Consider the following 14943-nt stretch of genomic DNA (forward strand, 5'->3'; position numbering starts at 1 on the left):
CAAGGAAAGCTGCAGAGGCTCTGTGGTGGTTGGCGAAGCTGCTGGTCACGACACAGAGAGAGAGAGAGCTGCTGAAGTTGAGGGTTGCTGGTGGGGCGCCCTCTGAAGAGAAGCAGAGACCGGGAGACAGAGGCTTAGTTGTCAGACGCAAGGGTGAATTCCCTTGGCAGTAAATCCTGGCCGGAGTCCTGGTTTTTGGTGTAATTGCTAAGTTTGTATAGTGTGGATGGTGCTGTCTGTTTTTGCTGAATGATCACTGTCTATCGTGGTTTTGAGCTATCTTTTCGGTGTGGGTGGGTGGTGAATTATGATAAGTGTTCCAGCCGGTGGGGCTGGTGGTGCCTCCGTTGTGTTAGTATTTTCAAAGTTTGGGAGCTGAAGTGCTATAGAGGCATGGTCTTTTTTCTTGTTTTCACCTCACATTTCTTCTGGTTCCCCCACTAAGGATAGCTCAGGGATTGTTCGACTGAGGAGAGCTTAGTGATTTCTCTTACGAGGGTGTATGCCCCAGAGTAGGAGATTGAAGGAAGGTGTTTCTAGTTTTTTTCTTGGGATTTGAAGGTGAAGCTTGGGGATCAAAATGATGTCGTATCCAGAGTTTTTTGGTGGTCCTAATGAAGATGTAGTAGATTTTCTTGAAAGGATGGAGGTTGCATGCATAAGCAACCACATCAATGAGCCGGTACAGGTATTGCGGTTGCTGAGCATATGTTTGAAAGGGGATGCAAGGATTTGGTACAGAGCTTATGAGGAGTCGTTAAAGGATGCTGAACCACGCATTCCAATGACTGAGGATGGATTGAAGACTGCAGTTTTGAACAGGCTCAAGAAAATTGAGGATCCAGATAGAGTTTGGCAAGCATGAGGTGCAGGGATTGACACAGGGTGAATTGGAGCCAATTGATGATTATGTGAAGAAATTTTCTTTGCTGTGGGAGACTTTGTGCAGGGCTTTGGGAGATGATCAAGTACCTCCGGACATGATGAAGAAGGATCATTTTATTGTAGGATTGAAGGGAGGTATTTGCTAGAAGGTTGAGTTAAAGAAGCCCAGGTCTTATGAGGATGCAGTGGAGATTGCCAAATCTAAGGATTGGAAATTACAACGGATGAACCAGCTGGGGATGGTTCCAGTGGCAGTAAGGCCTGAAATGAGAAGGGTAGAAGTGATACCGATGAGAACCGTGCTGGAAAGAGTGCAACCGACAGAAGCTCAAGTGAATAATGTCGCACCACAGGGGACAAAGGTAGCACCGACGACAGCTGTTACAGCTTCTGATGAAGGGCTTCAACAGGACATGAGGCAAATAGTGGATTGTATGAAGAATTTGAGTTTGAAGATGATGGAGAACACAGGTGGTGGACGTGGCGGAGGCAAAAGTTATAATCAGGAAGGGGTTGAAGGTCAAACAAGGTATGGAAGTGGCCGTGGTTTTGGCAGGGGTAGACGGTTTATTCCTACATGCTGGAATTGTGGTGAACTTGGACATCTAAGTACAGATTGTGATAAGCCTCAACAAATGGGGGGTGATATGTATCCCTTACCCTCTCAGATTCCCAATAGGGCAAATGATTATGGAATTGAAATTAAAGGTGAAGCAGGGACCAGTGGGTTGACAAATGAGGAGAAGGGTAAAACTAAGGTGATAGATGTGGTCACCCTTGAGAAGATGAAGGAGAAGGGTAAAACTAAGGTGATAGATGTGGTCACCCTTGAGAAGACAAAGGAGACAGAAGCTGATGTGATGCCTTTGGGAAAAAAAGGGAAAATAGGGATGCTACAGGGCCTAGCAAGAAGAAAGGTAAAGTGAAGGAAGGAGGGGATGTGAAGGTCAAGGAAGTTTCAGGTGACTGATTTTCCACTGGGGGTTGGGTAGGATAGCTAGAGTTTGCAGGAGGACATGGCTGGAAGGAAAACTAATATTACTTTTGGGTAATTGATAGAGTTAGCTCCCAAATTGAAGCGTCAGTGGAAAGGACTTGTGAATCCGAGAGAGAAGGAGCCTGCAGAGGGATAGTGACTGTTCTATCTGTTCAAGAGTTTCCTGATATATGTCCTATGGTGAATGTATGGTACAAAGGGAAGAATCTGGGAGAGGCATACATAGATGGTGGTGCACAAATTTGTGTAATCACATTAGCAGCTGTGGAGAGGCTTGGTCTTAATTTTACTAAAGCGTCTGGTTTCTGTATTCGGTTGGCCAATCACCAGAAGGTCAAATGCTTAGGTGTATGATCAAAGAGTTAGAACTGCAGGCTTTTGATGTAAAGGTGCTTGTGGACTGTCATGTTATGCCGGCAGGAATGGGTGCATTCCCTATCATTTTGGGAAGACCATGGCTGAGAGCGGTGAAGGCTGTTCAAGATTGGAGGAAAGGGGTCATTACTTTGTATGACAGGAGAGGGGATAAAAAGCAGTTTAATATGGATAACCAGAAGCCTGTTCATGATGAAAGGGAAAGTGAAGCTGATTCCAGTGTTGATGACACGACTAGTAGCACCACTACTAGTGAACAGAGGATACTTCAACCAATGAGGAGGATGCAGACATGGATGCCCTGGTTATTGACGAGGAGGTGCTTGGTGATGAGGTTTCCCAACAAGAAGAGTCCATACAGGAAGAATGTGAGGAAGTACAAGTAGATCATGAGCAAAGGTATGCATGTGATGTGAAAGAGTTTGCTTTGAGTCTTTGGATGATGTACCGTTATGGGATGAGTGGGATATAGAAAGTCTGCAGGATGATGAACCAGAATTGGAGTTGGATGATCAGATGTGCATTAATGTTAAGAAAGCCACAACTAGAATTGATGCTATGAAAGAGGAGCAACACCAGAAGTCTATGAATGATGTTAATGCTATGGATGAGTCTATGGATGCTGTGATAGATGAATTTCTTATTGGCCTTGATAAAGGTGAGCATACAGGAACTGAGGTGAATGCTTTGGCAATGGTGCCTGTTGAAGGAGAGTTTGTTTTTCCTGTAGTGGTTGGCTTTGATGGTGATGCTCCTTATGTTGATGGACAAGGAAATGCTATGGCACAACAGGTCTTTTTTGATGAAGCTTTTATCAGTTATTACCCTCAATAGGAATTGCTTCACTGGTTCTCCAATATTGGTGTTGATCACATCAGTCATTTTGGGCTTGAGATGAGGCAGGATGGTATGTATGTCAAAAGCTTTGTTTCTAGAAGTTCTTATGTTATGTTGTGGGATGTGGGATGGCAAACTACACCTTTGGAAGATGACAGTGTTTCTTTGATCACATGGAATAGAGATGTTTTGATTACACTGTATGATGCTCAAAGGATTGACGGAGGGAAACATGGTCATATGCTTTCTAAATGATTCAGCAGGCTGGGGGTTGGGCAAAGTATGTCAGGCAAAAATCTGAGAAGTGTTTTGGGTCTGTGTACATATGGGATGCATGGTTTGTGAATAAACTTTGCCCTGAATGCCCTGGCAAATGTACATAGTGGGTGGTTTTGCAGTGGGCTGGTATATGCACGTGTTTTTTTTGGGAGCAGATGCTGGAGATTTGGAAGTTTTTTATTGCAGCAGTGTGGTGTGCGGGTGGTTGCCAAATGCAGGGCACCGACTGAAATGGTCAGGTTTTGGTAAGTTATGATGCTGCTGATTACGAGCTTGTGGGCAGCTCTTGTTTTGGAAGGTCGTGGTGCCGTATGTTAAGATGAAGTAAGGTAATGAAGGGTGTGTAGCCATTATTGAGGCTTTAGAGGAAAATTAAATATATAATACAAGTAGTAGAGGCATGGGGACTGCAGTTTACAACAACCCTATTTTTGATATTTTTTATGTTACAGATGACATCCACATGGGTTTTAATATTGGGATGAGTATACCCAATGTGTATTCAGGTGATCAATCAAGTTTTGAAGAGTTTGGACATGTGGGTCCCACTGGGACATGCCAAAAAATTAAGCAACAAGGCAGGCTACAAGTAGTGCAGAATAAACAAAGTTGTCATTTTCACCAGGTCTGCACAGCTAGAGTAATCATGCTATTGGCAAGCTGACATCACTAGAGTCTAGTAGATATATTAGACTATCATCAGGCCAATCCTATGCAGAACCTAGGTGTTTGGACCCATCTACAGCCATGGTCTAGGCCGCAACAGAGGTATGGGGGTTGTAGTTTACAGCACCGTGATACCAATGCATGCCGGGTGCTACCTAAGCATGCCGGTAGCTACTAGCATGCATCGGGAGCTTCCAATGCATATTGAGTGCTAACTAAGCATGTCAGTGCATGCTGAGTGCTACAAGTGCATGCCGGTAGCTCCCTAACTTCTTAATAGCTAGCTTGTACCTACTTCCCACAGAGTGAGATGAATGCTTACAAGTTGACACATGCTTAAAATTTACATAATAGATGGTAAGTAGCTCATACCTGCTTCTGAATAACTGAGATGAATGTTTAGTAGTCCTTAAATGCTTAATAGTAAATAGAAACACATATAACTAAGCATGTCGTAGCATGCGCACTGGGAGTTCCCAATGCATGCCAGGGTACTCCTGAAGCATGCACGTAGCTACCGGCATGCACCAAGAGCTCCCAATGCATGCCAGGTGGTACTAGCATGCATTCGGAGCTCGAAATGCAAGACGATTGCTCTCGATACATGCCAAATGCTACCTAAGCATGCAACCAAGAGCTTCCAATGCATGTTGGGTGCTACCTAAGCATGTCGAGTGCTACCAGTGCATGTTGATAACTACCTGCATGCATTAGGAGCTCCCCATGCATGCCAATACCTCCCGATGCTGGCTACGGGCATGCACCGGGAGCTCCCAATGCATGCTAGGTATTACCTAAGCATGCTAGTAGCTACCAGCATATATCGAGAGCTCCCAATGCATGTCAAGTACTACCGGTGGCTACCGGCATGCATTGGGAGCTCTTGGTGCATGTCGGTAGCTCCTAATGCATGCTCGATGCTACCTAAGCAACCTAAGCATGTAGGTAGCTATTGGCATATGCATTGGAAGCTCCCAATGCATGCGAGGTGCTACCTAAGCAAGTAGCTAGCTACCAGCATCCATTAGGAGGTCCCAATGCATGCCTGGTGCTACCTACAAAGGCCATTTGCTATCGGCATGCATTAGGAGACCCCAATGCATGTCGGGTGCCCTAAGAAAGCTGGTAGCTATCGACATGCACTGGCATGGCAGGTGGTGCTACCTTAGCATGAAACTAGCTATCGGGATGCACCCTCAAGGGGGTCACTCATAAATATGTAAGCGTAGCATGTGAGTTCAAGAGAAAGGATTTTTAAAATCTTTTTTTTAAAACACAGTTTTTACATATAGAAGGGTTTTAAAGGGGGTATTCATAGATTGAATAGAAAAAGGGTGTGTTTTATTCACAAAAAATTCATAGATAAGGGGTTTTTAAAATAGGCCTTGAACACACGGTGTGTTTTATTCACAAAAAAATCATAGAAAAAGGGTTTTTATTCACAAAAAATTCATAGATAAGGGGTTTTTAAAATAGGCCTTGAACACACGTGATATAGACGGTTTACAAATAGTGAACACCCTGAGCATGCACCAGGAGCTCCCAATGCATGTCGGGTGCTACCTAAGCAGGCCGGTAGCTACTGGCATACACCGAGATGTCCCAATGCATGTTGGGTGCTACGTAAGCATGTTGGTAGCTCTACTAGCATGCTTCTAGAGCTCCCAACGCATGCCGAATCATACCGATGTATGTTCGTATAGCTACTGGCACGCATTGGGAGCTCCCAGTACTACCAATAGCTCCTATCAAGGATTTCACTGACGTAAACAAAAACATGTGAACATGTTAATAACATATGTTAATAACACAAAAAATCTTGTGATCACATGTTATATTCACAAAGCTTTCACAAGGGCCTAAAAAAATTATCTTTGTCGGGCATAAAAAATCTTCTTAGGTGGCCACTGACCTGCTATTATGTGAAGATGGTAACATGAGAACATGTGAATATCTTATTCCCATGTGTAGCCAAGCTTTTAAGGGGTTCCCAAATGGCAAGTGACCTGTTATTTTGTGAACGGTAACATGAGAACATGTGAATAACTTGTTCACATGTGTTATTATCACAAAAAATCTTGTGATCACGTGAATATTAAATCCGTGGCTCCTATCGATGCATTATGGGGGTGCTATCGGTGCTTAGGTAGTTAACTGGTATGCATTGAGAGCTTTTGGCATGCCTAGGTAGCTACCTAATGCATACCGCATGCTACCTAAGCATGCTAGTGATGCAAGTTTTTAGGATACCAAGACCTTGTTCTCAATAGTGCAAATGATAGTGGTAGAGCTACTTGATGTAATCTCACTTAGATGTACTTGCATTCAATAACGTCCTTGCACCAGTGGTAGCTAGGGGGCATAGTCTAGATAGTTGTCTAGTCATCTTGTTTGGCCCATTCAAAGGGGCAGGTGGATAATTAGCTTAATGAAAGTCATGCAAAGGCCATGCACATGCTAAAACGAGTAGGCTGATCATGATGACACAGGGAGATTTAGAATAATAAGGGGGATGAAAAATAGATTTCGATGGTTTCTAGCTTCTTCTTCTTCTTTTCGATCTAAGTAGAATTGTTGCTTCTTCATGAACAGAGCAATTTATGATTAATCTTCTAATTCTAAGTCATGAAGTGATCATGAGTTTTGTGTTAGTGGTTTTGTTTTGTGGTTGATGAAGAGATTGGAAGGAAAGTAGCAACTATTGGTAGGATTAGGGGACTCCAAGTTTGTTGTCTCTGAATTTGTCTTCTTGAGACGTGTGTGTGCACGTGTGAGATTCAAGGTAGGCGCAAGTCAATTCAGCAAAGGAAAGAGGTATTAAGGGTTCTTGATATTGGAGAGAAGTGATTAGTCGAGAACGGATAGGTGACGAGGAAGATACAGACAAGTAGCGTTGTTTGGTGATAGGCAGTCCAATTTTCTCAACATGCCCAAATTTCAGCCCTATTTTCTCCTAACCAAGAAAGAGTTTGGACTAGGGACTTTGTACAGAGCTAGAAGATATATTAGTGAAGGCGCATGCCAGGTCTCATCAAATTCGAAGCAAGGGTGGTTTGATTTCGGGGATAGTCAAGTGGGTTGCCTTGAGAACTGTTTGCAGTTTGGACTGCATAGGGCCCAGGAGTCTAAAGTGGTTTTGGGAGGCCTTCCCTCGTGGCGTTTTGGATGAGATTTTATAGGATGGTGTGGGATATGTGTCTAGACCTAATTGTTTAGTTTTCATCAAGTTTTGGAGTGAGTTACTCACGATTTAGAGATTAGGACAAGCAGTCCTAAATTGCTAGGCTACACAGGGTCTTACCAGGTGAATTTGGAGCTGAGGCTTCGTGTGTATGTGCTTTAGGTGTTGAGGTATCCCTCTATCAAATTTGGTGTGATTTGGAGTTATACAGGCTAATCTAGACACTTCAGCAAATAGGGATATTTTCCAGACAGATTTGTCCAGGGAGTTTGATGTTGGACATGTGTTAGATTTTGAAGAGGGAAAGCAAGTGCCACTGAGGTATGAAGAGGCAAGCCATGATCTTCAATTTGGTGTTAGTTTAATGTTTAGGGTTGGTATCTTTGTGTACCTAATCTCATGTGCCTTCTTGCACTGCTAACTAGTTATAGCTAGAGTGGGAGTTGAAAACAGGTCTCATCGATAGCTAGCAATGTGCACTGGTATCTCCCAATGCATGTTGGTAGATACCTAAGTATGCCAATAGCTACCGACATGCTTAGATAGCATGCGGTATGCATTTGGTAGCCACTTAAGCATGTCGAGAGCTCTCAGTGCATTCCAAGTAACTATCTAAGCATGATGCTGGTAGCTACCTAAGCATGCTAGTAGCACCGGCATGCATCGGGATGACATAGGGATGAGACCTCGTCCACCATACAGGTCATACAATTCCCACTCGTCCACACTCAAGTTCCTAGGATTATCCATCGAGAGAGAATTTTAGATGCAGAGGGCTAGATGATCAAGATAGAGAGCATACTCCCCTCGTCAATCTCAAATCCAAGAGCTACTTTGGAGACACCATAGTACTTTCCCACGAGAGGTGAATTTTGAGGAGCTCTACATATTTGTTAAGAGAGCTAGGTCTTCACTCTCCAAGATGAGTTAATGCTTGTGCATATACATACATAAGCTCATATATATACATAAGTTCATACTTGTGCATATACATACATATTCTCCTAAGCACATATATACTTATGCTACACGTGCAAGCATAGAAAGCAATATGGATACTCTAAACACAGCAATGCATGTGCATGCTTGTACAAAAGTCTTAGCTCATGTATATGCATAAGCTTATGCTTGAGCATAAAAATACATAGCCTCATAAGCACATACATACATAAGCTTATGCTTATGCTATATGTGCATAAGCATAAAAAGTAATGCCAACCTAATCATAGCCTCATAAGCCAATACGTAGATAAGCTTATGCTTATGTTATATGTGCATGCATAAAAAACAATACATGTAATTCAATATGCATGAAAAAAATAATTAAATCAATAAATTTACACGAAAAGAGGACTTACGATCGCTTAGGCTGAAGCTTCTTCTTTCGTTGCTCCTCTACAACCACCACTTTGCCTTTGCCACTTGTTCTAGGTGCATCTCTGGTCTTTTCTGATTCTCGTATGATCAAGGGAGCTTCCCTTGTGATTGGCCTCTCTCTCATCATGTCTATTGATGATTGGATTTCTTCGATAGTGGCATCTTGCATAGCAGTCAATGAATCTCTTAATATGTCTCAATCAAACCCTAAGGCTTGCAAGATTTGGGTTAGAAGAACAAGCAAGAGTTGCTTTCTTCGGTCCATGTGAGAAAGAGTAAAGAATAGAGATTGGCAAAATAATATGTGAAAGAGAGTAGAGACAAACTCTTGGCAAGCAAGAGGCAAACCCTAGGCCAATAAGATACAACACTTAAAAGGCCAGCAAAATACAACAAGAGCAAAGAAATGTGTAGCAAATAGAAGAAGTACGATTTTCAAAATCATGCAGTGGGCTTGCTTCTAGCAGGTATTTTTCATAAAAAACAAGAAACACTAAACGTCACTCTTTATGGAATGTTAAACATCACACGATATTTAATATTGACTTTAAACGTCACAATTTTTAGTGACTAAAAAATGTCACAACAAGATAAAAATTTTGAATCTCTCTCACAACCTGTTGAAAAAACACTTTGCCACCACTAACATTATTAGTGACACAAATTTTATGACGTTAAACGTCAGTAAAAATGTCATTTGTCTTTACGTTTTAATGTCTCCCGTCATTTGGAGAAAAAAAATTGCCATATTCTTTTGTTATTTGAGTACATGGTTGGGTGTGCCATTAGGAAAGTGACGTTAAGCATGGTGTTTTCTTGTAGTGAGTGTTGGCTTCCTAACTATTGTAGAGGACCTTGGAAGCTTCTCTTCTTTAAGGATGGAGAAATTCCTGGATGATCGATCCTCTTGAAAATCCATGTTGTCAATCTCCCTCTCCAAATTATCAGAGGACATACTTTCCATCTGAGTACTTTCTTTGTACATAATCGCAAATACTGAATTTCATCTAGAGTCACACCCTTGGACAACTATTTAGCCTTAATCCATCCTCTTAGAATTTCGATCGGTTCCCGTCCTATTCTGTCTAAAGGTCTTCTTCCTATTGGGTACTATAAACTTTTCTCCCTTTTCTTTTGAGGCACAGGGAACAAGGGGAGAAGGCACAATCATATTCTTATTCACTCCAGTAAGCTGAGCTTGGTTGATGGTGGCTAGGGGAAGATTAGGGGCACTAGTGGCACTCAAATTGGGGTATTTTGAAGGACACTCTCTAATAACATGCCCTTGCTTTCCACAATGGAAGCATGCGTTGGGTAGGTGTTTGTATAGAATGCTTTGCTGGATGTTATACTCACCGCAATTGATTTCAATCTCATCAATAAGGGGCCTATCTAGATCCACTTCCACAAGAACCTGAGGATGCCAATTCAGGTTGTAGTCATTCTTGGGTCTCATGCCTACCTATAGGGGAGACAATTTTTAAGCCACGGGTATAAGTAAAAGGGCAGGTTAGGAAGCTCAACCCACACCGGGTAGGCTGAGGGTTTTGGATCTTAAGGATTAAAGTTCTTGGACCAACTGAAGAAATAGAATGGGATGTTCCTGTACATCCATTGCCCTGAACCTAGGACCTTAAGAGCCATATTTGGGTCCTTGAATAGAAGGAGGTAGTACCCATTTGGGAGGGCTTGGATGATCTCTACCTCGATACCTTTGGAAATCCAGTTGTCTTTGACCCACCCCTAAGGAAATCTACTGGTGGTCTTGGCCCGAACATTAACCCAACTAAACAACGGGCTGTGTGATCAGTTTCCAATGAATGAACCAGCTCTGATGGAAGACAAACCACAGGATTAATGGAAGAGGGTTTACTTGATGTGTCCATTACCTTAGCTGGAGCTTGCTTGTTGATTTGAGCCTCTTATTCGACTTGTTTCTGCAGCAACATCAGATTTAGCTCTTCCACTCGGGCTCTGGAATCTTCCAGCTGTTTTTTGGTGTCCATGAAGTCTTCTAACACTTGCTCATACTTCAGCATGGCTTCTCTGTTGCCATCCATGTCCGGGGGCCATTGTAGGAACTGCTGAAATGCAGCTTGTGTGTTCTTAGCAGGCTGAGATGACTTATTTCCAGAGCAGGTTCCCTGTTCTCTGAGCAGAGTAGGGGTTCCCCTCCACTCGGTGCCCATGCACCTAAGGGGGGGTGCTGTGGAAAGTAAAGAAGTACAAAGAGGGCTTCAAGCCTCTGGGTAGGACAGCAGTCGCTCGCAGACAGCGATTTAATATTCACGTGATCACAAGATTTTTTGTGATAATAACACATGTGAACAAGTTATTCACATGTTCTCATGTTACCGTTCACAAAATAACAGGTCACTTGCCATTTGAGAACCCCTTAAAATCTTGGCTACACATGGGAATAAGCTATTCACATGTTCTCATGTTACCATCTTCACATAATAGCAGGTCAGTGGCCACCTAAGAAGATTTTTTATGCCCGACAAAGATATTTTTTTTAGGCCCTTGTAAAAGCTTTGTGAATATAACATGTGATCACAAGATTTTTTGTGTTATTAACATATGTTATTAACATGTTCACATGTTCTCGTTTATGTCAGTTAAATCCCTGGTCGTCGTAGAGAAAAGAGAGAGATGGTGTCGTAAGCACTCAGGCGCAGCACTCCATCGCCAGCACACAACATGCGCAACGGTCGAGAGAGAGAGAGAGAGATGTGTACGCGTCAGATATTGGATTTCGACCCTTAATTTTTTACCTTAATTACAATTTTTGCATTTTAATGATATCAGATTTTCTGCTTGTCGTCTCTTGTTTCTGACTGCATGCAATTATATCTCCCTCCAAGTTTGCAAAAGTCTGTGTGCGCGCCTGTGCAGGGCATTTTCTGCGAATGCCTCCCAGCCTCCCAGCCCGCATCCACACCCCTTCTAGGAAGGCCTTTCGCGCATGGTGTGTCACTTGCTCACTGGATTGCGCAGGCAAACTGGTTGGGCATGTTGGGAGCATGGCAGGCGAGAGAGAGCCGTAGGCAAGCTTTGTGTGTCCTCGTAGCTACGCCACAAGTGTTCTAGTGTGGGCTCTGAGATGCAGGAAGTTGGGGGCGGAGCAGAGGTTTAAGACGCGAGGGGTGGAGGAGAGGGTTGAAGGAGCGATGGCAGGTTTGCAAATTAAATTGGAGCTAAAATTGGGTTCGCCAGCCCTCATCCCGGGCGGGGCCTCCTCCAGCAGGCTCGGTGTGTGTTTTTCTAAAATTTCCTGTAGATTTTTTTTCAGATTTTTTTTTTCAAACCCATGGCTATGATTGACTGTTGACTATGACGGTTACATGATGTCGCTTGGGCTGATGTCATAGATGCTTTTTGACAGAGTCAAGTCCCTTTTCCAGCATAGTACTTGCAAAAATTTAATATACCCTTCAAAAATTACACTAAAATATAAAAAAAAAACTTACTATATTTTACCAAACTTATGGGTGCCATCAAAAATCAAGATTGGAACTTGGTGTGATTAGTGGTAGTGCCCGTTGTCAAAAATAACCTTTTTTTTTCCTTAAACAGACACTTGTGGATCACACACATGGATTAGGATCTGACAACCTTTTTTTTTCTTAAACAAACACTTGTGGATCACACACATGTATTAGGAAGGCACTCTAACCAGAGGATGACTTTGAGCTCATGATCAACACATGTATTAGGGAGGCACTCTACCCACAAGATGACCTTCGAGCTCAGCCCCACTGAGTTTTCCAACTAAAATTTCAAAAATTTTGAATTTTTAAAGCCACAACTTGGAAAATTTTGAATCTTTAAAGCCACAACTAGGAAAATTTACAATAGTTTTTCTTAATTTGAGCCACAGTTAGGAAGATTTTTTTCTGACATTGGTAATTCTCATATGCACATACTTGCTTTAAGGCAATTGATCATCCTGGATGGCTTTAGGTCTAGTAGACGTGAAGTGATATTGACTTTTGTGGTATCTTTTAGTTTCAACTCCATCAAGGAAGCAATAATACCACCCCCCCATGCACGCATGGCTTCTTCTTGCCAAAAGCATCCCGATCAATGATGTTTATAACACTTGTTGTGATACTTTAAGTGCCTCTCCAGAGTCCAAATTTAAAACCCAATAGTTTGTGATAATATAATCATGTTGAAAATAGAAACCCAATGATTTGTGATGACATACATCATCCTGTTGAAATTAATGGTTTTGCCGCTCTCAGAGTCTCTCTCTCGCACTCACACTCTCTCTCTCTCTCTCTCTCTCTCTGCGCGCACTCGTGAGTCCTGTGGCAGGAGCTTCTGCGAGTGTGCGAGGCTTATAAGAAGATGGCCGGTCTGCAGCAGCAGGGGGCAAAGAAACCGCACGCATTGGTGGTGCCATGGCCAGCCCAAGGCCACATAAACCCCATGATGCACCTCTCCAAGAAGCTAGCTGCAAGAGGAGTCACCATAACTTTTGCCAACACGCAGTTCAACCACGAGCGGCTGGTCCGGTCGCAGGCAGAGGCGGGGATATCTCTGCCTCACGAGGGAGGCCAGCAGCTGGACATCCGCCTCGTGGGTGTGCCGGATGGCTTAGGCTACGAAGAGTACATCGCCAATGATATACCCAAGCAATGCCAAGCTCTTATTGATCTGGAGCCTCTCCTTGTGAAGCTTGTGCAGGAGCTCCAGCCACCTGTCAGTTGCATCATCGCAGATGTGTTTGTCATTTGCACACCCTCTGTGGCTAAACGTTTTGGGATCCCGCATGTGGGGTTTTGGACCCAGAACGCAGCCAGCTATGCGGCCCATGTCCTCTTCACTCAAGGCTACACTCCCATCAAAGGTAAATATTTCATCTAAGAAGCTTTTATCCTCAGGCTTCTGTTCCTGCCATGATCTGCTCTTCTCTGTATTGTCCGTTGCCAACATAACTTCAATTACGGTGATTTGTTTCTTTTGTAGACGACGATCCTCAGAACCTCATCACTTGCATCCCTGGCTGCCCTCCCCTGCGCTTTAAAGAGGTTCCCACCTTCCTTCAACCATGTGATCCTTCCGATTTTATCTTCTCCTACCTCATCAGAAACTTCCAGAACGTTCTAGATTGTTCTTATGTCCTCTTGAACACTTTTCACGAGCTAGAAGCTGCGAGTCTGGAGTTCATCGACAGGCCAAACATGTGCATAATTGGCCCAGTTCTCCCGTCAGAGTTTCTCAGCACTAGTACTGATGGGGACAATAACATCGGTATGAGGCACAAGAAGCTGGGGACCTCTATGTGGGTAGAGGATGAGGGGTGCATGCCATGGCTAGACAAGCAGAAGCCCTCTTCAGTGCTATATGTGTCATTTGGGAGCATGACTTTCCTGTCCGCCCAACAGATTGCAGAGTTTGCGGCCGGTCTTGAAGCGAGTGGATGCCCAATACTGATGGTTGTCCGGCCAGCGATGATGTATGGGCGGGAGGCAGTGTTCCCACAGGGCTTTGCGGAGAGGATGAGTGGGCGGTCAATGTTTGTGGAGTGGGCACCCCAGCTGGAGGTTTTGGCCCACCCTGCAGTAGGGGGGTTTCTCACGCACTGCGGTTGGAATTCCACATTGGAGAGTATTTGTAAGGGGCTGCCCATGCTGTGCTGGCCCTACTTCGCGGATCAAATGCTGGACTGCCGGTGTATTGTGGACAGTTGGAAGATTGGATTGGATTTCGAGGCGGATGCCACCACTGGTTTGGTTAGCCGAGGAGAGATTGAACAGAAGGTGAGTTATCTCATGGACCTTTCATCCAGTAAAGAGATCCGTGAGCGAATTAATCAGCTCAGCTTGGTAGCTAAGAAAGCGGAACATGATGGCCGATCCCATCTTAATTTTGAATCATTTGTACGCTTCATTTTCACGTGAACATCTCCCTAATCTCCACACTATTATTCTCACTGTCCTTTTGAATCATTTGTACGTTTCTTTTTCATGTGAACGTCTCCCTAATCTCTACACTATTATTCTCACTGGTTCACCCACCCACTATGTCAATGGCTAATATAATGTGTCATTTGTATGTCATGTCATGATTCTATTTTGCCAACTAAGCACCTGTATTTCCCATATTGTCATAATTTGACACGTGTCATGACAAAGTCTTTAAATAGTTAACTTTATATAATATATGACTTTTTTTTAAAGTTTCGAACTCATGCTCTCACTATAGAGTACTAATTTTCTATCATGTGCCCATTCCCCCATCCTGAGCTGTTCCATTTGTGTCAAGGTCACCCGAAGTGTGTTATTTGTAGTTTGTCATGTTGATTAGTGGCGTGCAATGTTGTTGTTTTTGTTTGCCA

At 43.4% G+C, this 14943-nt stretch overlaps 1 protein-coding gene across 1 annotated transcript; it reads left to right on the forward strand.

The window, feature by feature from the left end:
• The first annotated feature begins 12841 nt into the window (after positions 1-12841).
• Positions 12842-14665, forward strand: LOC147637836 (UDP-glycosyltransferase 85A2-like). The gene is made up of 2 exons (XM_086799680.1): positions 12842-13452; positions 13572-14665. Exons 1-2 carry the CDS (start codon positions 12951-12953, stop codon positions 14504-14506), a joined length of 1437 nt encoding a protein of 478 aa, XP_086655806.1. The 5' UTR covers positions 12842-12950; the 3' UTR covers positions 14507-14665.
• Positions 14666-14943: the final 278 nt, after the last annotated feature.

Source organism: Cibotium barometz, chromosome 6 (genome assembly GCF_041138505.1).
Source record: "Cibotium barometz isolate CiBa-2024 chromosome 6, ASM4113850v1, whole genome shotgun sequence".
NCBI lineage: Eukaryota > Viridiplantae > Streptophyta > Polypodiopsida > Cyatheales > Cibotiaceae > Cibotium > Cibotium barometz.

Excerpts from the sequence above, each read along its gene's own strand:
- LOC147637836 (XM_086799680.1), top strand. The coding sequence starts at position 12,951 with ATGGCCGGTCTGCAGCAGCAGGGGGCAAAGAAACCGCACGCATTGGTG. Across the intron at positions 13,453-13,571 it reads AGGCTACACTCCCATCAAAG|ACGACGATCCTCAGAACCTC; the intron begins GTAAATATTTCA and ends TTTCTTTTGTAG.